Source organism: Tachysurus fulvidraco, chromosome 17 (assembly GCF_022655615.1).
Source record: "Tachysurus fulvidraco isolate hzauxx_2018 chromosome 17, HZAU_PFXX_2.0, whole genome shotgun sequence".
NCBI lineage: Eukaryota > Metazoa > Chordata > Actinopteri > Siluriformes > Bagridae > Tachysurus > Tachysurus fulvidraco.
The window spans coordinates 25,924,197-25,949,196 of NC_062534.1; the positions used below are offsets into that span (position 1 = coordinate 25,924,197).

At 42.1% G+C, this 25,000-nt stretch overlaps 4 protein-coding genes across 9 annotated transcripts in view; 2 read left to right on the forward strand and 2 right to left on the reverse strand.

Moving 5' to 3' along the window:
- Nucleotides 1-2,775, forward strand: part of LOC113651940 (filamin-C-like) — a 32,335-nt gene extending 29,560 nt beyond the window's left edge. For all 4 annotated transcript variants that reach the window (XM_047802333.1, XM_047802334.1, XM_027160905.2 and 1 more), the window contains 4 exons: nucleotides 910-1,086; nucleotides 1,245-1,463; nucleotides 1,689-1,898; nucleotides 2,316-2,775. In XM_047802333.1, the coding sequence (XP_047658289.1) occupies nucleotides 910-1,086; nucleotides 1,245-1,463; nucleotides 1,689-1,898; nucleotides 2,316-2,503 (794 nt within the window). In that variant the 3' untranslated portion in view covers nucleotides 2,504-2,775. The remainder of the gene's footprint in view (nucleotides 1-909; nucleotides 1,087-1,244; nucleotides 1,464-1,688; nucleotides 1,899-2,315) is intronic.
- A 3,872-nt stretch (nucleotides 2,776-6,647) lies between these two features.
- On the reverse strand, nucleotides 6,648-9,667 carry rpl27a (ribosomal protein L27a). The gene is made up of 5 exons (XM_027160913.2): nucleotides 9,588-9,667; nucleotides 8,432-8,495; nucleotides 8,264-8,339; nucleotides 7,977-8,151; nucleotides 6,648-6,827 (listed from the first exon to the last, which is right to left on the reverse strand). The coding sequence occupies exons 1-5, from the start codon at nucleotides 9,588-9,590 to the stop codon at nucleotides 6,699-6,701; spliced, it is 447 nt and encodes a 148-aa protein (XP_027016714.1). The 5' UTR covers nucleotides 9,591-9,667; the 3' UTR covers nucleotides 6,648-6,698.
- Nucleotides 6,756-22,683, reverse strand: psma1 (proteasome 20S subunit alpha 1). 3 transcript variants are annotated; one of them, XM_047802374.1, is made up of 11 exons: nucleotides 22,567-22,683; nucleotides 21,687-21,731; nucleotides 21,383-21,484; nucleotides 21,062-21,165; nucleotides 20,773-20,861; nucleotides 20,104-20,174; nucleotides 19,371-19,500; nucleotides 18,024-18,103; nucleotides 17,658-17,762; nucleotides 17,437-17,513; nucleotides 16,995-17,174 (listed from the first exon to the last, which is right to left on the reverse strand). In XM_047802374.1, the coding sequence occupies exons 1-10, from the start codon at nucleotides 22,567-22,569 to the stop codon at nucleotides 17,478-17,480; spliced, it is 765 nt and encodes a 254-aa protein (XP_047658330.1). In that variant the 5' UTR covers nucleotides 22,570-22,683; the 3' UTR covers nucleotides 16,995-17,174; nucleotides 17,437-17,477. The 3 variants fall into 3 exon arrangements, with proteins under 3 accessions (XP_047658329.1, XP_047658330.1, XP_047658328.1); XM_047802373.1 differs by lacking the exons at nucleotides 16,995-17,174; nucleotides 17,437-17,513 and adding an exon at nucleotides 6,756-7,412 and having other exon boundaries at nucleotides 17,583-17,762; XM_047802372.1 differs by lacking the exon at nucleotides 17,437-17,513.
- ric3b (RIC3 acetylcholine receptor chaperone b) lies at nucleotides 9,754-19,500 on the forward strand. The gene is made up of 7 exons (XM_027160906.2): nucleotides 9,754-10,009; nucleotides 14,814-15,016; nucleotides 15,123-15,204; nucleotides 15,528-15,618; nucleotides 15,712-15,839; nucleotides 16,173-17,984; nucleotides 19,325-19,500. The coding sequence occupies exons 1-6, from the start codon at nucleotides 9,874-9,876 to the stop codon at nucleotides 16,445-16,447; spliced, it is 915 nt and encodes a 304-aa protein (XP_027016707.2). The 5' UTR covers nucleotides 9,754-9,873; the 3' UTR covers nucleotides 16,448-17,984; nucleotides 19,325-19,500.
- Nucleotides 22,684-25,000: the final 2,317 nt, after the last annotated feature.

The following is a 25,000-nucleotide window of genomic DNA, read 5'->3' on the forward strand; positions in this document are numbered from 1 at the left end:
TATGTTAAACTTTCTGTTGTATTTCACACTTTAAAATGGCATTAATTTAGGAAACGTTTCATGTGAGTAACTGCTTCTGTTTTAGGTCCGTTATGTAACTCATCTTTCCCCTTCATGTCTGTGGCATAGCGAAGCTTTACACCGTTATCTGGACTTTTACTCAGAGGGATTTTTTAATAGTTTTGCTAATTTATCGTCATCATATCGGCTTCACGCCAACCAGCTCTTTAGATATTTTTAAAGTCTAAAGGCTTTCCCTCAGCTCCACCTCTCCAACAGTGGGAAAGTTAGTTTACTTATAAATCACGACAAAAAGGTTTCTGCTGTTTCTGACATTTATAAACGTGTTCTGGATTTTTGTGACCAAATTACGTCCAAAACAAAAGCTGCTTGGGAGGTTTGGGGTTCGAGGCGAAGGCTCGTGTGCTCGGCTCACACTTATCCAGTTTAAGGTCATTTATAAGCTGCGTTTTTCTAAATATAGATTGTCTCAAATTTACCCAGATGTTGAGGACAAAAGTGACAGATGCTCGAACTCACAATGTCACCTGAGTTACGTGGTTTTTGTGTCCATCACTATATAATTATTGGTCTGGTTATTTCAGTATAATGTCCACTATCTGGGAGAAAATTTGTAACCCTGCCCATTGGTTGCTATTTTTCGGCGTCCAGATGAAGCATGTCCAAACGGGTGGGGGATGGTGGGGGGATGGGGGGATGGTGGTGTTTGTATGGTTTTTATTTTTATTTATTATTATTATTCTTTTACTTTACTCCTTTTTGATGTAATGGGACCAAAAGAAAACTCCGCCTCCTTCACTAGTGAACATCACTGACATTTAATGCAGCTTCATTTTATTAATTTATTTTCTATAAACAGAAAATTTGCACACATTCTTTACGTTTCAGATAAATCAACAATTCGTTTCATCCCTCGTGAGAACGGCGTGCACTCGATTGATGTGAAATTTAACGGCAGCCATATTCCCGGCAGCCCCTTTAACGTGCGAGTGGGAGACACGGGAGACACCGGAGATCCTGGTCTGGTGTCGGCTTACGGAGCGGGACTGCAAACGGGCTGCACAGGTACAGAACACACCTCAGTGGGTGTACAGCGGCGTATCATCAGCACGGTCACATCACTGTAGTGTTACATGCTAAATTAGTCAGAGCTTTAAGGCCACGTCACTCATCTCATCTCAAGCTCCTCCCCCTTATTATCTAATGACCTTGTGTTCCTTCAGGTGTTCCTGCGGAGTTTGTGGTGAACACCAGTAATGCCGGCTCTGGTGCTCTGTCTGTCATCATCGACGGCCCCTCCAAGGTGAAGATGGACTGTGCAGAGTGTGTGGATGGTTACAAGGTCACGTACACACCCATGGCACCTGGAAACTACCTGATCTCCATCAAATATGGAGGACCACAACACATTGTGGGCAGTCCATTTAAAGCCAGAGTCACAGGTAACACACACACACACACACACACACACACACACACACACACACACACTCACACACACACTCACACACACACACACTCACACACACACTCAGACACACACACTCTCTCTCTCACACATACACACACACACACACACACACACACACACACACACACACACACACACACACACACACACACACACACACTCAGACACACACACATGATAATTGTGTGTGTTGCAGGTGTTCGTCTGTCAGGAGGACACAGTCTTCATGAGACATCCTCAGTGTTGGTGGAGTCCATGTGTCAGAGCTCGAGGGCTTCAACGTTCAGCTCCAAACCCAGTGTGTCTCTGCCCTCTGACGCCAGCAGGGTGGTGTGCCAGGGGGCGGGGCTATGCCGAGCCTTCATCAACACGCAGAACATGTTCACTGTAGACTGCAGCAAAGCAGGTAACACACACACACACACACACACACACACACTCTTTGTCACTGTGTCTTTGCTTAGCAACTGTATTGCCATTACTTTTACATTTGGATTTTTATTCTTAGAATAATACTTTGATGGAAAGGGGCAGTGGGGCAGAGGGGAACAGGGGCAGAGGGGCAAAGGATTTAATGTCTATGGGCAGGGTTTGGGTTCAGGTGGAGCTTCATAATTATAATTTAATAAACATCCTAAACCCTGCCCATGATCCTGTCCATAACTCCAACGCTTTTCATTTCCTATTCTCACAAAATTATTATTATTATTATTATTATTATTATTATTATTGTTGTTATTATTATTATTATTGTTATTATTATTATTTCAAAAATTTTCTTTTATTTGTGTGTGTGTGTGTGTGTGTGTGTGTGTGTGTGCAGGTACAAACATGCTCATGGTGGGGGTTCATGGTCCCAAGACGCCGTGTGAAGACGTCTATGTGAAGCATCTGGGCAACAAACTGTACAACGTGACGTACACGGTGAAGGAGAAGGGCAACTACATCGTCATCGTGAAATGGGGCGACGACTCCGTGCCCGGAAGTCCCTTCCACATCGCTGTGCCCTAAAATGTTGTGCCCTAGATTATAGTGACTTGCAATATTGCCCTAGATCTTAAACCACCTCCGCTAGTTCCAAATGCACTACAATAGAGAAAAAAAACTTTGCTGAATGCATCGACTTAACCTTCTAGCTCCTAAAACTTGGGCTGTGTTCCAATACTTAATGTAATGCACGCTTTCCCCTTGTTCCTCTCTTTGTGTTGACTCCAATGTACTCTTGCTGTGATTATTGTTTAAAAATATCAAAATAAAGACAAAAATTTGCACATCTAAAATCACATCACTATCACTAGTGTCACTGCAACTAGAAAACATCCCACAATCCCGTAATTTACCAATCTCTTGTCTTTTATTTAATTAAAAAACACCAGTCTTATTTGTTACATTTAATTTTTGGTAAAATAAGTTAGTTGCTGTTTTGTGTTATAGCAAATATAAAGGCTTCTTATTTACCACATCGTCCTAAATACCATTCATTTCTCATTTTTCCTGCAATTCCGTCTCAGTTGTTGCCACTAGATGGCGCAGTCTGAACACTATCGTCTCCACACATCTACATCCTCCTGTTGCATTGAGCTTTACTTTAACAGTGAACAGAGTGCTGAGGTTTTAATAAGAAGCGCGCGCACACACGCACACACACACACACACACTCAGACACACACACACACACACACACACACACACACTCAGACACACACTCACACTCACACTCACACACACACACACACACACACACTCAGACACACACTCAGACACACACTCACACTCACACACACACACACACTCAGACACACCACACACACACACACACACACACACACACACACACACACACACACACACACACACACACACACACAGAGAGAGATGAATGTTTTCCACTGAAGTTCGATTAAAAGCCAAAGATTTTAGTTTTTCAAGAAATCCATCTGCTTTTCCACCAAACATTATAAGTACTGACAGTTAATGGAGAACAGACGAGTGAGATTAGCAGCCAGTTTACAGACACTGAGTGAAGTTAAACTAAGAGAAGTCGTTATCTGCTGGACATCAGATCATTTTATTCAAAGGGCTTTGGTTTTTAGACCACAGGGTTGACGTCTGTCCTGCTGTCACTATTAAACCCAGTGTTGGAGCTTTGCTGACTCCTGATGGGGAGATTTGGGATGTAGGATTTCTCCTCACAGAAATCTTCACCATCAGCAGTTTATTCTCAGTGGAGTTTGTCCTGTACACGAGCTGTTACTATGGAAACCATAAGGTATCAGACTAAACCCAGAACTCAACATTAGTGTGGCTGTGAAAATAAAACAAAGAATAAATAGTGAACTTTATCTGTGATGAAGGTGACGCACTTTAGGAGAAGTGAATGATTACAGAATTAGAACACAGCTGCTGCTGTTCCAGAAACACATACAGATTATTTTGTTTTATATCCTTGTTTTTGACCCCAGACTTCCATGAAACATGAATTTTGATATTAATTTTCTAAAAACTAAATATTTAATATATGATCACCATTTAATTTTTTGAGACAATGTGAATTGTTAAAAGCAGTTTGCAAAAGAATGATTCTATTAATTATATTTACCCCCTTGGGGTTTGTCTGGTTTTTCTGCATTACGATATGGAACAAGAGCATTAATCAGAGATGCAACAAAATCCCCAAAGAATCCACTGAAGGGACCGTGCAGAGATCCACAGCAGAGATGAGGAGATCCACGGGACCAGTGGAGGAGCGGCCAGAAAAAGCCACGGTCTAAACACCAACAGGAAACACGGCGTTTGCCAAAGCGCATGTGACCGACTGCACAACACTAACCAGATTACATTTTTGGCCATCAAGGAAAAAGCCATGTGAGACAATCCCCACACTTTCCACCACCCTGAGAACACCATCCGCTGTGTGAAGCGTGGTGGTGGTGGTGGTGGTGGCACCATCAAGCTGTGAGGTTGCTTTTTTCCTGCAGGGACCAGAAAACCGGTCAGGATTAAAGGAATAATTGAAGGCATTAGACAGAGCAATTCTTGTAGAAAACTGGTTTGAATCCACCCAAGCTTTGAGACTGGGACAGAGGTTTACCTTCCACTGGGCAATGGCCTCAAAACCTGCTGCTGTTCTTGAAATTCCTGCAGGATCAATAAAGTAGATCTGTCTTTGCTAAAGGGGGTGAATACTTTTGCAGACCTGCCAACCTTGGAAAAATTTTTTGAGTAGCAACTTACTGCATCGACGCGGCGTGAGGTCAGGCACATTTGCTGGTCAGTGTTGATTAAGTTCACAAGCTCACACATCACAACTTTTTACTACATTTTTCCTTCATAAATACTGGCAAATAAAGTAAAACTTGATCTGTGCGTAAAACTTAAACCTGAGACACAACACGGGTCAGGAACTTCTGAGGGGTTTATACTCGCTTCTGTTTAGATTTGCTTCCCTCTCTGTCAGTATCCTCATCTGACATCATGTGTATTACTAACTGCAAGGCACACACACATCACACAACATACACAACACACACAACACACACACACACAACACACACATCATCATCATCCTCATGTTTTACATAATAGGTTTCCACACACATTTGCATGAAAACACTTTGTACATTATTAATATGTTTTAAGGCACAAATGGCATGTAAGAAGATTTGTATTTTACAGTACTGATGTACAGAATGTACAATAACAATACTTGGCTGCTACTAAAATAAAGAGTATAACGTTATGTTCATGATCGTTTGTGTATAATATCTAATACTCTTTATGTATTGCCATAAATTAGATCTAATGAACTAAACAGTAACTTCATATCTGACATCACACACGTGTTAATGTTCTCAGTAATAATGCAGGACTCTAGACTTCACTATGGTTTTGTCTGGCTGATCATATATTAACACCTCCCTCATCACTTCTACTTTCTGCTCCTATTTCCCTGCTTTTCACAAAACAATCTGATGTCCATCAGATGTGATCTACAGGAGCCGGTAACAAAAGTTTTACGCACAGATCAAGTTTTACTTTATTTTATATGTAATAAAAAGCCATTTCGGCGCCAGTGGTGAAAGAGGGCGGGGCGCATGCGCACTTCGTGGAATCGATTCATCTTCCCTCGGATAGTAATGCCTGTGAATGTGATGACGTATTTCACAGTTGTTCGACAGTTGTTTTGTGTGAAAAAGAGGTGTTGTGAACACAAGCGTTGTGTGTAAACTGTCATAGTCGTACATTTTGGAGTTGTATTTGAACAAACACACAAAATCTCGTATCTGTAAACTGTCGTGGTCGTAGGTTTTGGGATCCGACTGCAAAATTAAAATTTACACACGAATGCTTTGAATTACGTACGATTATTATTGACTTTTTATTCCATATAAAATAAAGTAAAACTTGATCTGTGCATAAAAGTTAAACTTGAGGCACAACACCAGACACTTGGGACACACTTGGGCCCCAGTAAAGGAGTCTAACAACGCCTGTGGTTCGGCAGGATTATTAAAATGGATGAAATTCACAATTCTGGCCAAACGTCAAGTCGTCACTTGTAAAAAACAGTCACTGTAAGAAGAACTGAAGAAGGACAGAGACAGATGAAAACCACATCCGTTTTGACGGCTCTCCGCTTGTAGCGTTGAAGAGTTTTAAACTGGCGCTCTGATTGGTCGAGTTATTGTCCCAGGTTGCTGCCCAATGCGGTTACACACATAGGCACATTGCCTGGTGCACAAATGCACAGACAGTTGGACTCAAAGGCATCAGCGTTTTTTACAATGCGTATGAAGTGACAAATCATAGCAGCGTACTGTGATGTCTGAATGTGTATCTGCTACACAAAATGCGTACAGGTTGGCAGGTCTGCTTTTGCAACTATATGTTGGTAACTACATATGAATAACATTGGTGAAGCAGATCAGTCAGGATTTCAGCCTCATCACAGCACTAGTTACTCTGATCAGGAGTCACGACACCACTGACTGCGACACTACACTAATGTTCTCAGACATTTGTGGGTGTGGCTTAAAGACTGACCTCTCAACTATTCAGCTGAACAAATAAAAATTTTTGGGAAAATTACACAGGAAATAAACAATAAACCCTGCTCGTGATGCTCACACACGGACTATAAAAAACAGACAAAATATTCAGGGAACAATTCGTTTTAATAGTTTATTTTGCAAAAACAGCCATCATGTTATGCAGTAAGAACACAGGCTCCGCCCACTCCTTTAATCTTTTCCTCCGCCTGACGACTGAAGAATTTGGCCTTGACGATGACGGGCTGTTTGGGCAGTTTACCCTTACCCAGCACCTTAAAGTAACCCTGAAACACACGCACGCACACACACACACACACACACACAGAACCATATGATAATTTTTCCCTCTTAAAAGTGTGGACCAGTAAAAACCCCCCAATCCCAGATCATGGTCACAATATAAACGTATGAAATAAACCCAAAGCTTAATTAGGCTTGAAGCTCCTCCCACTTCATCACGGTTCCCTGAACAGCTACCTGTGACTCAGTGAGTTAGAGATCGGTCATGTTTGAACCCAAGTGCACAGTCCTGACATTATTCAGGTCACTGATGTAACATCGGTCTCCTGCGTGATGTTGTGAACACCACATGTCCCTGGGAGACGTCACTGTACACGTGAAGAGGAAGTTAGTTTAGTTATTTATTTAAAGAGCGTAACTCCTCTCTGTCCTTCAGTACAGAACGACTCCAGTCTGAACTCCTGCAGCTCGACACACATTTCAGTCATCAACCATTTTATAAAGTAACTTAACACACGTCACACTGCCTTAAACTGACAAGTCACTAAAGTCTGATCCTGTAACACTAACACACAGGGACACAGAGCTTCTCAAAGTACACACACACACACAAACACACACACACACACCTGACAGAGCTGTGTGAGTGAGCAGAGAGTAAAGACACTGGGTTTTAGCTGTGTGTGAGATGGAGCACACACTCGTATGGACAGAGAAAGCTGCCATCACTAACATTCACTTTAACATTCTAATCCTAAATGGGGCAAGTCGTGGCCTAATGGTTAGAGAGTCTGACTAGTAACCGTAAGGTTGTGGGTTCGAGTCTCAGTCCGGCCACGACTGAGGTGCCCTTGAGCAAGGCACCGACCCCCCAACTGCTCCCTGGGCGCTGCAGCATAAATGGCTGCCCACTGCTCCGGGTGTGTGTTCACGGTGTGTGTGTGTGTGCACTTTGGATGGGTTAAATGCAGCGCACAAATACTGAGTCTGGGTCACTGCACTTAGCCGTACGTCACGTCACTAAATCTGATCCAAACTGATGAATCTGCACCTGCACTGGAAGTCACATGGTCATGTGTGTGTGCTGTTACTGCACAGGATGACTGACAGACTGCACTGTTTGTGCCCACATGTAGATGCTGTACCACTACACTAGTGTCCCCTCCCCCCAGGACTTGGACTGATGTACTCACAGCACGGACGACATCGATGACGGGGGCGGGGCCTTCAGGTTTCTTGGCGTGGTTCAGCCGGGTCTGCTCGCTGACCAGCGTCCACAGCTTGTCCAGGTTGATGGTGGGGCAGTAGATGGTGTTCTTCTTCAGGTGGTAATGCCTCATACCCACCTTTCCAAAGTACCCTGGGTGGCTGAAAAACCACACACAGTTAAAACCCTCCACACTCAGCTTGGGGTAATAATATCCACCCCCACTGCATTAGAATGGTTCAGTTCTGTACTAGATCATTTTTATTCACTTACTATTTATCAAAGTTGATTCGATGGTGATGCAGACCACCAGCGTTACCCCGACCTCCAGGGTGTTTTCTGTGCTTACCTACACACACACACACACACACACACAGAGTCATGAACAACTAAAAACACAGACATTTAAATTGAGAGAAAAGGTAAAAGTTCCACACTTACCCACACGACCATGGCCATGGCTCACGTGACCACGAAGCTTCCTGGTCTTTGAGTTCCTGGTAGGCTGAAATATATAAGAGCTCTTAATACAAACGGCACTGACAGTGAGGTCATCACAAACGGCGCTGACAGTGAGGTCATCACATACAGTGCTGACAGTGATGTCATCACAAACGGCGCTGACAGTGATGTCATCACAAACGGCGCTGACAGTGATGTCATCACAAACGGCGCTGACAGTGATGTCATCACAAACCGACCAATAACAACGTTCACACTGCAGTAAAACTCTTTACAGCACTAAAGTCTGGTACAGAAACATTCTGTAACATCAGGTCTAACTAAATAAACCCATCATAACGTTACCATCAAAATAAATACCTTTATTTCTCAGACAGTCATGTTATAGCTATAAAGGACCACAGACTACACTATAATGCATTATAACACTACACCACTATAAACCATTATAATGCATGACAATATTATACTATACAATATACTAACACTATACATTAACACACCACACTACTATATAATACACTAATACACTACACACACACACTACACTATAATACACTACACACACTATACAATAAGACAATATACACTACACTATAACACACTATACAATAATACACCACACACACTATAATACACCACACACACACTATAATACAATACACAATAAGACAATATACACCACACACACTAAACAATAAGACAATATACACTACACTATAACACACTATACAATAATACACCACACACTATAATACACTACACAATAAGACAATATACACTAAACACACACATTACAACACACACTACAATACGCTACACACACACACACACCACCCCATCCTAACCCATCCTACACCTACACCACTACACACCCTAACACTAACCCCAGAGGTTAATAACAACCCTTTTGTGTGTTTATAACAGAAAGTTGTTCCCTCAGCAGCGCCGCTACACGCGCGTCAGCACACAAACACAAAGTGCCTATAAACTCCACCTGTGTGTATAACTAGCACAGAGACACTAACACACACACACACTACACTGTGTTGCACAGTTCACACACAGTCTCGTGGCCCTCACACACAGGATTACAGCGGATTGTCCGACACAACAACATCACTACAGAACCTACCATCTTGGAGGCGACGGTGAAGAGGAAGAAGAAGCGGAAATCTCGCGAGTAAATACGGGATCTGTGTCTGTATAAAGCGCGCGGTCACAGCGCCACCTGCCGGTGAGGGGGAGTCCATACAGTTACTTCCGGCATCCGCGATGACGTAGTAACGCTCCTCGTGTTCCTATTGGCTGAGGCCGTGTCCACTAGCGGGGAGGATGGGAGATGCGGCGCTTCATTATGTCTGCTTATTTATTTTTTTTTATAAAATAAGGAATTAAAGCTAAAATACTTAAACTTCATCATGTCCATGACCACGTTTCAGAAGATGACTGTGGTTTCGTGTGTGTGTGTTTGTGTCGCGCTGCTGCTACCGAAACTGCTTTTATCCGGAGGAGGAGGAGGAGGAGGAGGACGGAGGGATCCAGTCAGTGCTGAGGGTAAAGACACCTCACTATTTATAATAACACACAGGGATCCAGTCAGTGCTGAGGGTAAAGACACCTCACTATTTATAATAACACACAGGGATCCAGTCAGTGCTGAGGGTAAAAACACCTCTATTTATAATAACACACAGAGATCCAGTCAGTGCTGAGGGTAAAAACACCTCACTATTTATAATAACACACAGAGATCCAGTCAGTGCTGAGGGTAAAGACACCTCTATTTATAATAACACACAGAGATCCAGTCAGTGATGAGGGTAAAGACACCTCACTATTTATAATAACACACAGAGATCCAGTCAGTGCTGAGGGTAAAGACACCTCACTATTTATAATAACACACAGAGATCCAGTCAGTGCTGAGGGTAAAAACACCTCTATTTATAATAACACACAGAGATCCAGTCAGTGCTGAGGGTAAAGACACCTCACTATTTATAATAACACACAGGGATCCAGTCAGTGCTGAGGGTAAAGACACCTCACTATTTATAATAACACACAGGGATCCAGTCAGTGCTGAGGGTAAAGACACCTCACTATTTATAATAACACACAGAGATCCAGTCAGTGCTGAGGGTAAAAACACCTCTATTTATAATAACACACAGGGATCCAGTCAGTGCTGAGGGTAAAGACACCTCACTATTTATAATAACACACAGAGATCCAGTCAGTGCTGAGGGTAAAGACACCTCACTATTTATAATAACACACAGAGATCCAGTCAGTGCTGAGGGTAAAGACACCTCTATTTATAATAACACACAGAGATCCAGTCAGTGATGAGGGTAAAGACACCTCACTATTTATAATAACACACAGAGATCCAGTCAGTGCTGAGGGTAAAGACACCTCACTATTTATAATAACACACAGAGATCCAGTCAGTGCTGAGGGTAAAAACACCTCTATTTATAATAACACACAGAGATCCAGTCAGTGCTGAGGGTAAAGACACCTCACTATTTATAATAACACACAGGGATCCAGTCAGTGCTGAGGGTAAAGACACCTCACTATTTATAATAACACACAGGGATCCAGTCAGTGCTGAGGGTAAAGACACCTCACTATTTATAATAACACACAGAGATCCAGTCAGTGCTGAGGGTAAAAACACCTCTATTTATAATAACACACAGGGATCCAGTCAGTGCTGAGGGTAAAGACACCTCACTATTTATAATAACACACAGGGATCCAGTCAGTGCTGAGGGTAAAGACACCTCACTATTTATAATAACACACAGAGATCCAGTCAGTGCTGAGGACAAAAACACCTCACTATTTATAATAACACACAGAGATCCAGTCAGTGCTGAGGGCAAAAACACCTCACTATTTATAATAACACACAGAGATCCAGTCAGTGCTGAGGGCAAAAACACCTCACTATTTATAATAACACACAGAGATCCAGTCAGTGCTGAGGGTAAAGACACCTCACTATTTATAATAACACACAGAGATCCAGTCAGTGCTGAGGGTAAAGACACCTCTATTTATAATAACACACAGGGATCCAGTCAGTGCTGAGGGTAAAGACACCTCACTATTTATAATAACACACAGAGATCCAGTCAGTGCTGAGGGTAAAGACACCTCTATTTATAATAACACACAGAGATCCAGTCAATGCTGAGGGTAAAGACACCTCACTATTTATAATAACACACAGAGATCCAGTCAGTGCTGAGGGTAAAAACACCTCTATTTATAATAACACACAGGGATCCAGTCAGTGCTGAGGGTAAAGACACCTCACTATTTATAATAACACACAGGGATCCAGTCAGTGCTGAGGGCAAAAACACCTCACTATTTATAATAACACACAGAGATCCAGTCAGTGCTGAGGGTAAAAACACCTCTATTTATAATAACAGACAGGGATCCAGTCAGTGCTGAGGGTAAAGACACCTCACTATTTATAATAACACACAGGGATCCAGTCAGTGCTGAGGGTAAAGACACCTCACTATTTATAATAACACACAGAGATCCAGTCAGTGCTGAGGGTAAAGACACCTCTATTTATAATAACACACAGAGATCCAGTCAGTGCTGAGGGTAAAAACACCTCACTATTTATAATAACACACAGAGATCCAGTCAGTGCTGAGGGTAAAGACACCTCACTATTTATAATAACACACAGGGATCCAGTCAGTGCTGAGGGTAAAGACACCTCACTATTTATAATAACACACAGAGATCCAGTCAGTGCTGAGGGTAAAGACACCTCTATTTATAATAACACACAGGGATCCAGTCAGTGCTGAGGGTAAAGACACCTCACTATTTATAATAACACACAGAGATCCAGTCAGTGCTGAGGGTAAAAACACCTCACTATTTATAATAACACACAGAGATCCAGTCAGTGCTGAGGGTAAAGACACCTCTATTTATAATAACACACAGAGATCCAGTCAATGCTGAGGGTAAAGACACCTCACTATTTATAATAACACACAGAGATCCAGTCAATGCTGAGAGTAAAGACACCTCTATTTATAATAACACACAGAGATCCAGTCAGTGCTGAGGGTAAAGACACCTCACTATTTATAATAACACACAGAGATCCAGTCAGTGCTGAGGGTAAAGACACCTCACTATTTATAATAACACACAGAGATCCAGTCAGTGCTGAGGGTAAAGACACCTCACTATTTATAATAACACACAGAGATCCAGTCAGTGCTGAGGGTAAAAACACCTCACTATTTATAATAACACACAGAGATCCAGTCAGTGCTGAGGGTAAAGACACCTCTATTTATAATAACACACAGAGATCCAGTCAGTGCTGAGGGTAAAAACACCTCACTATTTATAATAACACACAGAGATCCAGTCAGTGCTGAGGGTAAAGACACCTCTATTTATAATAACACACAGGGATCCAGTCAGTGCTGAGGGTAAAGACACCTCACTATTTATAATAACACACAGAGATCCAGTCAGTGCTGAGGGTAAAGACACCTCTATTTATAATAACACACAGGGATCCAGTCAGTGCTGAGGGTAAAGACACCTCACTATTTATAATAACACACAGAGATCCTGTCAGTGCTGAGGGTAAAAACACCTCACTATTTATAATAACACACAGAGATCCTGTCAGTGCTGAGGGTAAAAACACCTCACTATTTATAATAACACACAGGGATCCAGTCAGTGCTGAGGGTAAAGACACCTCTATTTATAATAACACACAGAGATCCAGTCAATGCTGAGGGTAAAGACACCTCACTATTTATAATAACACACAGGGATCCAGTCAGTGCTGAGGATAAAGACACCTCTATTTATAATAACACACAGAGATCCAGTCAGTGCTGAGGGTAAAGACACCTCTATTTATAATAACACACAGGGATCCAGTCAGTGCTGAGGGTAAAGACACCTCTATTTATAATAACACACAGAGATCCAGTCAGTGCTGAGGGTAAAAACACCTCTATTTATAATAACACACAGAGATCCAGTCAGTGCTGAGGGTAAAGACACCTCTATTTATAATAACACACAGAGATCCTGTCAGTGATGAGGGTAAAGACACCTCACTATTTATAATAACACACAGAGATCCAGTCAGTGCTGAGGGTAAAGACACCTCACTATTTATAATAACACACAGAGATCCAGTCAGTGCTGAGGGTAAAGACACCTCACTATTTATAATAACACACAGGGATCCAGTCAGTGCTGAGGGTAAGACACTTCACTATTTATAATAACACACAGAGATCCAGTCAATGCTGAGGGTAAAGACACCTCACTATTTATAATAACACACAGGGATCCAGTCAGTGCTGAGGGTAAAGACACCTCACTATTTATAATAACACACAGAGATCCAGTCAGTGCTGAGGGTAAATACACCTCTATTTATAATAACACACAGAGATCCAGTCAGTGCTGAGGGTAAAGACACCTCTATTTATAATAACACACAGGGATCCAGTCAGTGCTGAGGGTAAAGACACCTCACTATTTATAATAACACACAGAGATCCAGTCAGTGCTGAGGGTAAAGACACCTCACTATTTATAATAACACACAGAGATCCAGTCAGTGCTGAGGGTAAAGACACCTCACTATTTATAATAACACACAGGGATCCAGTCAGTGCTGAGGGTAAAGACACCTCACTATTTATAATAACACACAGAGATCCAGTCAGTGCTGAGGGTAAAGACACCTCACTATTTATAATAACACACAGAGATCCAGTCAGTGCTGAGGGTAAAGACACCTCACTATTTATAATAACACACAGAGATCCAGTCAGTGCTGAGGGTAAATTTCAGTTCAATTTATTTGTATAGCGCTTTTAACAATTCCCTAATGAACAAGCCTGAGGTGACGGCGACAAGAAAAAACTCCCTGAGATGATAAGAGGAACCTTGAGAGGAACCAGACTCAGAAGTGAACCTCATCCCAATTTGGGTGACGCTCTACAGTAAATAATGTAAATAATGTCCTTTCTACGACAGTTTATAACAGTGCAGCCGAGAGCTCCTGAGGAACTAATGGGTCATCATAAACTCTGAGTTCAGCTCAGACCTGATTACTGATAAACACCAGAACATACAGCTGACACACACTCTCGCACACTCACTCACTCTCACAAACACACACACAAACACACTCTCTCTCTCTCTCTCTCTCACACACACACACACACACACACACACACACACACACACACACACACACACACACACACACACAAGCACAGTGAATGTACGGTCAGATAAAATATTCAATGTGTGTATGCAGGAGCTCATTTCCCTCCTATGCTCCAGAGGAAGTCAGTACCGGCGCCCCCTCGAGGTGCAGGAGGGAACAGCGCTCATCAGTCTGAAGCCATCTCCAGGGCTAAAGGCAGCACAGCAGGGGCAGGAAAATCCAACCTGGCAGGACAGATCATTCCTGTTTACGGATTCGGAATCCTGCTCTATATTCTCTACATTATCTTCAAGGTCAAGTTTTACACAAACACACATTGTTTACACACACTGTATTGAGACGAGACCCGGCTCTTAGTGTGTGTTTATAATTTAATACTTTCTGTTTTTTCTTAAACAGATCACATCTAGAAGGAAAGTGAATAAATCTCACGAGAGCCGATTTCCTGCAGCGAGATCAGAGAACATGAAGAGAAAAATCAGTAAGCTTCAAATGTATAGAAAATAAAATAATTATTGGAAATTAAACAACTTTTAGACAAATGAAAAGACGGAGCGACTCAGTGGTTGGTTTAAACTGTGTTTAACTAAAAACACTATCTAGTGATTTAACGACAAGCTGAATGTGAACGTGTCTCAGAATCATCACTTATCCAAAGGTCTACTGTAGAGAATTAAACATGTACAGCACACACACGCACACAGACAGACAGACACACAGACAGACAGACACACACACACACACAGAGACAGACAGACACACACACACAAAGTTTCAGGATCTGTTCTGTTGTTTTGTCTTCAGCGGATTTCGAGTTGACGCAGCTGCAGGAACGTTTGAAGGAGACGGAGGAGGTGATGGAGAGAATCGTATCAAGAGCTCGAGACACACGGAGGTGAGACTCAAACATCTCTCATACACACACACACACACACATTTGTCTGTGATTGTCCTTCTGATGTGGTTTGTGTGTGTGTGTGTGCTGTAGAGCAGAGTGTGTGAGTGTGGATCAGGAGGAGAAGCTGCTGCTCCAGCTCAGAGAGATCACTCGGGTGATGCAGGAGGGACGTTTATTAGACAGTTTTCCTCCTGAGGCGGAGTGTGATCAGTCTATAGGTGAGTTCTCTCACTCCGCTCTGTAAAACACACACTACTATTAACCCTTTCTTGTTCAGTGCTCACACAAACATTCCAGGCAAGAAATAATAAATTAATATAATTAACTTTTTTTTTACTTTTCTGTAAAGTTGCTTTGAGAAAAAGTCTGTTGTTAAAAGTGCTATACAAATAAAGTGATATAAATAATATATAAATAAAACTCTTATCTGCTCCATTCTCACACACACACACACATTATTGTAATAAACCTGACAGTGAGGCGGAGCTTCAGATGTGTGTTATAAAAATGTATAAACTATAAGATGAGCTGATGACGCCGTGTCTAATCAGATGATCCTGAGGAGATGCTGAAACACTGGAGTTCTCATTGCTGCCCCATCCACCATCAGACGGACGAGGAGACGGGACGAACAGACAGATGGATGGACGGCTGTGAGAGAAATGATTGTGGTGATGCAGGAGGTGAGGAAGAGGAAGAGATTTGTACAGAGATGATGATGGAGCAGTCTGAGATCCAGAGCTGGAACACAGTACTGTCAGGAGGACACGTGATCAGGTGCAGGAGCACAAGAGGAACCACCCAAGGAACTGAATCCTCTCACTGATGGCTCCAAACGCTGATCCTGACAATTTCTGCACTTAATTTTGTTTGCATGCTGCTTCACTTTCACCACGTGTCATTTCTGTTCACGTGATCTTGCATGCTGATGATTCCTCTTTATCTTGTAGAACTTGAACAAATAAAGAGGAGTAAAAGGGACACGACTGTCAGGAAACAAACAACCATAAATAAAACTCATTCTGACTTGTGTTACAAAAAGAGCAGCGCTTAATTAAACTCGAGCAGCCAATAAGACTCATGGAACATCATCGATGGTATAATATTAATCACGTGACTGGAGCGAGAACTGGGATAGAATCAGAGCTTGTGGTGTTCCAGATGTTTTAACTGCTTATGTAAGTGTATGAAGTAGAAAGTGTTGGTTGTTGCAGTCCACACAACTGGACTTCACAAGCACGTGATCTTGTGACCAGTGTGCGCTCTGTACTGGGACCCCTGGTGTTCAAACTGTGGAACTGCATTAGTTTATCTTGAACAGAACACTGATCGGACGTCACATCAGATGTTTACATGACGGCGGAACAGAGGAATGTTGGAAATGTATTTTATTGGCCTGTCGTCAGTACAGATAGAAAAACATAAGCATGGATTTAAATTTAGGACGAACGCTGAAGCTCCTTAAATGTGAAGAAGGAAAATAATTCAGGTTCTCAGTGTTCCATCGGCTCATCAGAGGGAGCTGGAGCAGCATCATCCGCAGGCTGGACAGGCTGGAACACACACACACACACACACACACACACACACACACACACACACACACACACACACAGAGTTATTAAATATCATGATAATGAATATTTCTAAAATGAGGAGTCTTTATTGCACAAAAACCACATCATTCTGACCTCCAGCAGTTTATTACAGATAAATAAATGTGTGTGTGTTTGAACACCAGTGTGTGTGTGTGTGTGTGTGTGTGTGTGTTTCTGCCTCCTTCTGTTCTGTTCTTCAGCTCCTGTTTAAACCCACCTCCTGTTCTCACTAGTCCCTACTCTGGAGAAGCACGTTCACTATGTAGTGCACTTTAGGGAGAAGGCTGCACACTGCTGTAGTAGTAAATAAATAAGTTATTTTTCTTTCTGTCCTCGGTCTCTCTCTCTCTCTCTCTCTCTCACACACACACACACACACACACACACACACACACACAATCATCTGATGAAGATAAAGAGGAGAGTTAAAGTTCTTACCTTCCTCTGTGGTCTCTCCTCTAATCCCTCGAGAAACGGAGCCACATCATCATCATCGTAGATGGTAAACTCCAGATCTTTACCCACAATTCCAATGGACACGTTCTGAAAATCACACACACACACACACACACACACACACACACACACACACACACACACACACTGAGCATAAATATAGCATGTATATTTGTGAGTGTAAAATACAACAGCCGTCCTGGAGATGTTTAATTCAGTTTAGTGTGTGTTAGACACCATGACACACTGCCTTCTAACTCTACTACAATTTCATTTATCTTCATACATTCTACCCATACGTGTGTGTGTGTGCGTGTGTGTGTGGTGTGTGTGTGTGAGAGACGTCACCTTGGTAGTGAGGTCTTGTTCAGCAGGTAGAGTCTCTCTGAGAGCACACAGGCCATGCTGCACCAACTCATTCAAGTTACCTGTAAACACACACACCCGTAAGACACAAATTCAGTTACTTCAAGTTGCCATGGTTACGCTGGTTTAACATGACTAGTGTGAGGAAGCAGGACACAAACATGTTACACTACAAATAAAGCTCAGCTCTCTGCACTGAAAATGGGAATGTGTGTGTGTTCTTACAGTCAGAAGCGCTCCATGTGTCTCTCCAGGTGTGTGTGTGTGTGTGTGTGTGTTCTTACAGTCAGAAGCGCTCCATGTGTCTCTCCAGGTGTGTGTGTGTGTGTGTGTGTGTTCTTACAGTCAGAAGTGCTCCATGTGTCTCTCCAGGTGTGTGTGTGTGTGTGTGTGTGTGTTATTACAGTCAGAAGCGCTCCATGTGTCTCTCCAGGTGTGTGTGTGTGTGTGTGTGTGTGCTCTTACAGTCAGAAGCGCTCCATGTGTCTCTCCAGGTGTGTGTGTGTGTGTGTGTGTGTGTGTGTGTGTGTGTTCTTACAGTCAGAAGCGCTCCATGTGTCTCTCCAGGTGTGTGTGTGTGTGTGTGTGTGTGTGTGTGTGTTCTTACAGTCAGAAGCGCTCCATGTGTCTCTCCAGGTGTGTGTGTGTGTGTGTGTGTTCTTACAGTCAGAAGCGCTCCATGTGTCTCTCCAGGTGTGTGTGTGTGTGTGTGTTCTTACAGTCAGAAGCGCTCCATGTGTCTCTCCAGGTGTGTGTGTGTGTGTGTGTTCTTACAGTCAGAGAAGCGCTCCATGTGTCTCTCCAGGTGTGTGTGTGTGTGTGTGTGTGTTCTTACAGTCAGAGAAGCGCTCCATGTGTCTCTCCAGGTGTGTGTGTGTGTGTGTGTGTTCTTACAGTCAGAGAAGCGCTCCATATGTCTCTCCAGGTGTGTGTGTGTGTGTGTTCTTACAGTCAGAGAAGCGCTCCATATGTCTCTCCAGGTGTGTGTGTGTGTGTGTGTTCTTACAGTCAGAGAAGCGCTCCATGTGTCTCTCCAGGTGTGTGTGTGTGTGTGTGTGTGTGTTCTTACAGTCAGAGAAGCGCTCCATGTGTCTCTCCAGGTGTGTGTGTGTGTGTGTGTGTTCTTACAGTCAGAGAAGCGCTCCATGTGTCTCTCCAGGTGTGTGTGTGTGTGTGTGTGTTCTTACAGTCAGAGAAGCGCTCCATGTGTCTCTCCAGGTGTGTGTGTGTGTGTGTGTGTGTGTGTTCTTACAGTCAGAGAAGCGCTCCATGTGTCTCTCCAGGTGTGTGTGTGTGTGTGTGTGTGTGTGTGTGTGTGTGTGTTCTTACAGTCAGAGAAGCGCTCCATGTGTCTCTCCAGGTACGTGCGTGCAGACTGTGAGCGTGCGCCGATGGACATGGCCTTACAGTCAAAGTAATTAGCAGACGGACAAGTCTGAAAGATGTGAGGTCCAATGTCCTACACACACACACACACACACACACACACACACACACACATTTACTGTATACTTTGTTTATACTGTACTATATACTGTAACTTTTTCCCCATACATGTTATAATGAGAATTAAACTATAGCAGGTCGTGACCCCTGCAGCTCCATGTTTACATTTTTATTGTGCTAAAATATATATAGCATAAATCACACACTTCATTTACACAGTAAATCTGTCGTATTTCTGCTTATTTCAGTTTTGTATTTGTAAGTTTTCAGTTAATTATTAACACAAACTAAAGTGGGACTTGTTTTAATGTCAGAACGTCTGAGTCAGAGACACAAGAGACATTTATACAGATGTCCTGTGTGTGTTAGTGTGTGTGTCAGTGTAGAATATAGTGTTGTGTGTTTGTGTTTATACCGCGTTTGTGTGTTTATACAGTGTTGTGTGTTTGTGTGTTTATACAGTGTTGTGTGTTTGTGTGTTTATACAGTGTGTGTGTGTTTGTGTGTTTATACAGCGTTTGTGTGTTTATACAGCGTTGTGTGTTTATACAGTGTGTGTGTGTTTATACAGTGTGTGTGTGTTTATACAGTGTGTGTGTGTCTGCAGTGAACTTACATCATAGCCTGCAATCAGAAGGCCAACTCCGTAGGGTCTCCTTCCGTAACGCTGAGTGGGGATCTGAGTTTCTGATTTAACACTCAAGGACACAACAACAGATGTTTAACACACACTCATGGACCTTCAGTTAGTGTTGTGTTAAGTGTATGTAACACTGCAATCATGTTAAAGGCTGATTCACACACACACACACACACACACACACACACACACACACACACACACACACACACACACCTTGTACCCTATGATCACTTACAGCGTTGCTTGTAAAAACCATACATTTGAAAGAGAAGTACTGTTTTAATTAACAGTGTTGTGGATGTTCTAGATTAGTAGCTGTGTGTGTGTGTGTGTGTGTGTGTGTGTGTGTGTGTGTGTAAGATTAGAGATATAGATCATGACATCATTCATACAGATGGCAGAATGTTTAAAGAGAACTTGTCAGTGTTTAAATCACTGTTCATTGCAGTTCCACTCACAAGCCAGATGTTTTAACTCCACTCACATAGCTGCTACACACATAGCTAAGTATTTTTGCACCTTAATGTACATTGTAACTGCCCTAGAACATCACACACAACTCCAACTCACCCCAGCCTATTTTACACTACACACACAAAATGATAAAGGTGTGTAAGAACGAGTGTGAGAGATAAAGGATACTGCTTCCTATGAGCGAGACGAGACGAGACGCAGGAAGTGGACGATCAAACACAAACCTAGAATCCAGACACTCCTGACGCATGAAGTTACTACAGGACATGAGAGAGAGAGAGAGAGTTAACATGTGTAAATATAATGTGTAAATTCTTTATTTTATTTTATCTCTCTATCTCTGTGCATGATGCACACTGTGAGGGTATTTGAGCAAATTGATAGTCAGGTGTTTAATAAGAGATTTCGACCCTGAACAGCACCAACTGTGTGATGAGATTTAAACCGATCATCATACCAGAGCAGTCGAGCATCTGCAGTTAGTCCAGCGATAGAAATACCAATGTGATTATCAACATAGAGGATCTTCTTCTGATGGGCAGCGAGTTCAGACTGAGCCCTCTGAAGCACACAAACACACACGCAATCTTAAACATTAAAACACACTTGTATACTATGGGAAGGGGCACTTATTTATAAACAATATGGACTGCTGAAGAGGGCATATTAGTAGTGTGCACTCTGCCCCTATCTAGGGCATCAGTGATGTCAGTGATGAGGCATTAGTGTTGGGGATGTAAGTGTTGAGGATCTGTAGTGTAAATGTTAAGTTAAATACCTTTAAGGCCACCAGGACTGCATGAGTGCGTGATTTGAGCCCCACAGTAGCTGAGCCCTGCTTCACCGCCTCCATGGCATACTCAATCTGGTGGATTCGCCCCTGACACATCAAACACATTCATATTCATGACTTGCACATTTTCATGTATCAGATGGATTTGTTGCTATGTATTTGTTGATTTTCTGCAGAATTGGACACAAATGCTTATTTTCCCCACTGAGCTTAGTGCTGTGAGCAAACACCCGGGTCACCCGTTAACCCCGTCCATAACACTAACTCCACCCGTCACCAGGATGCTCACCTGAGGACTCCACACCGTCACATCATTATCGTACTGGTTTCTGAACTGTAGGGGGAATCACCACACACACACACACACACACACACACACACACACAATAACACGCATAATAGAATAAAACATAATTCACCCAAAAACTGTACAAATAAATGTAAAAAAAAAAAGATTTTCTTAACGCAATTCATCTTTATAAATAAATCTGATGTTATATGAAGCAGTTAATGACGCGTTCACTGCACTTTAGGACGGTTAGTTATTAACACTTTATTAACTCATTGTGGACTTTCTCACTTTAATAAGTTATAATAATGAATAGTGAATGGTGTGAAAGTGAAAGCAGAAAGATTTCTGACACAATCTCGTGTTCTTCTGAATTTTACACTAAATCTTTAAGTTGTAATAATAAACGATCAGAAACCTGCACATTTAATCACACAGTGAGAAGTAATTTATACAGAAAGTAAATAAAACACCGGAAATTAACCGAGAAGCTAATGCTAATTGCTGAGCTAGCATCATGCTAACTACAAGAACACGAATAAAGACCTCACTTTAACCTGAAAGTTTCAGTAAAATATATTTTAATTGATTTTGTATAGAAACCCAAAGAGACCAGAATGATCTTTGTGTGTGTGTGTGTGTGTGTGTGTGTGTGTGTGTGTGTGTGTGTGCTCTCTGTTAGCATGTTAGCACCTCCGCTAACACTAGCTAAGGAAACGCTTACTCACGCTGTATAATAAATACTTAGCTAGTGTTTACACGTTAAAAATGACCTTATTTACAGGTCCATGAGTCTCTACAGTTTGATCTTTAACCGCAGAACAACTTAAAACGCCACAAAAACTGAAGTAAAGTTTATTTAATATTTATTAAACCTCACCATGTCTGCGTGAGAGCCGGCCGCTAAACAGCACACTGATCCTGCTCGATTAGTTTCCCTTCTAATGCAGAGCAAGACCTGAGCAACAGATCACTGAGAGCAGTGAGCATTTAGAGCCCGGCTGAACACAGAAAACTGAGCACACAGATCAGACCTGAGCAACAGAACACAGAAAACTGAGCACACAGATCAGACCTGAGCAACAGAATACACTCTGACACACAGAAGATCTTGTACCAGGACCACAGACAGGCAGAAGTAAGCTTTCTGGTTACAGAGGAACTCTGGATGGTCTTTCTATTACATCATGTGCAGTAAAAAAAACACAAAAAACTGAAAAGTACCTTAGCAGCCTGTGGGAACGGCTGAATTCTTCTGATATTGTATAGAAGAAACCAACATGAGTATGTCAAGGAAAAGGACAGATTTATAATCCCACTCTCAGTGTTTATAATGGTTTATAATCCCACTCTCAGTGTTTATAATGATTTATAATCCCACTCTCAGTGTTTATAATGGTTTATAATCCCACTCTCAGTGTTTATAATGATTTATAATCCCACTCTCAGTGTTTATAATGATTTATAATCCCACTCTCAGTGTTTATAATGATTTATAATCCCACTCTCAGTGTTTATAATGATTTATAATCCCACTCTCAGTGTTTATAATGATTTATAATCCCACTCTCAGTGTTTATAATGGTTTATAATCCCACTCTCAGTGTTTATAATGATCTATAATCCCACTCTCAGTGTTTATAATGGTTTATAATCCCACTCTCAGTGTTTATAATGATTTATAATCCCACTCTCAGTGTTTATAATGATTTATAATCCCACTCTCAGTGTTTATAATGATTTATAATCCCTCTTTTCAGTGTTTATAATGGTTTATAATCCCACTCTCAGTGTTTATAAGGATTTATAATCCCACTCCGGAGTGTCTTTAGTCATTGGAGCTATGGTACAGAAGGTTTTAGTCACTAGATGGAGCCATTATATAGTTACTGGTTTGTATTGAAAGCTCAGTCAGTCAGCACTTAAACAGCGTCTGAGGTCTGAAGTCTATTATGGAAATTAACTTATAAATTAAATTAAATTGTGTAAATTATGTATTATTATTATGTATTATTATTATTATGTATTATTATTATGTATTATTATATTTATATTTATTATTACCTATATATGACCTTAATTTATTTAATGTAAAATAACAATATATAAACGGTGGCTTAGTGGTTAGCACGTTCGCCTCACACCTCCAGGGTCGGGGGTTCGATTCCCACCTCCGCCTTGTGTGTGTGGAGTTTGTACCTCCGGGTACTCCGGTTTCCTCCCCCGGTCCAAAGACATGCATGGTAGGTTGATTGGCATCTCTGGAAAATTGTCCGTAGTGTGTGAGTGTGTGTGTGAATGAGAGTGTGTGTGTGCCCTGTGATGGGTTGGCACTCCGTCCAGGGTGTATCCTGCCTCGATGCCCGATGACGCCTGAGATAGGCACAGGCTCCCCGTGACCCGAGAAGTTCGGATAAGCGGTAGAAGATGGATGAATGAATGAACACAACACTGACATCATCATGGTCATTAAACAGCCCTGTGCAGTAAACATTGTGACACAGCAAGTGATTTACATTTACAGCAATTGGCAGACACTCATATCCAGATTGATTCACATTCATCTCATTTATACAAAATAGGGTTGAGGGCCTTCCTCAGGGGCCCAGCAGTGGCACCTTATTGGTCGTGGGATTTCAACTCACAACCCACCAATCAGTAGCCCGACACCTTAACCGCTGAGGCACAGCCATATATTATATTATTCTAAAGACAAAAATGGGCCGCAAACATAATTCTGCTTGGATTCAGCCTGAGGAGAGGAGACATTTCAACCTGTAGTCACATTAGGCTGGTTACAGACTAGACGATACCACAGACAAGGACAGTTCCAACTACATTTTGACATGATAATCCTCCAAACAGAAAAACTCGATGTTCGACCAGACTGGAAGACGACGATTCCACAGACATGAGATTTCACAGAAACTCACAGAAAAAAAGGAGACAATAATATCTGTGAACTCCTGGCTGAGACATTATAGGTGCTCCATTAGGCTCAGGTTGTCCTGTGCTGTGTTTGTGAGCTGTAAACATACGCATCATCCTTTTGGTGACGCTTCCCAGGCTGCTTGTTCTCATTGGCTATTCTGAGGATTCTTACAGAACCTTTCTGATTATAAATGGTTAAAATTTTACAATTAAGAGATCAGGGAGGCTCCAACTCAATTGTATTGACACCACACATACATCAGCTTGAGGATTAATTTAACAAATAATCAAATGAGACCTCAAGCCTCAAATCAGGCCACACCCCCACGATCAGTGGCTGGGGCAATTCAGTCTTTAAATCAAGCATAAAAACATCTAGTGTG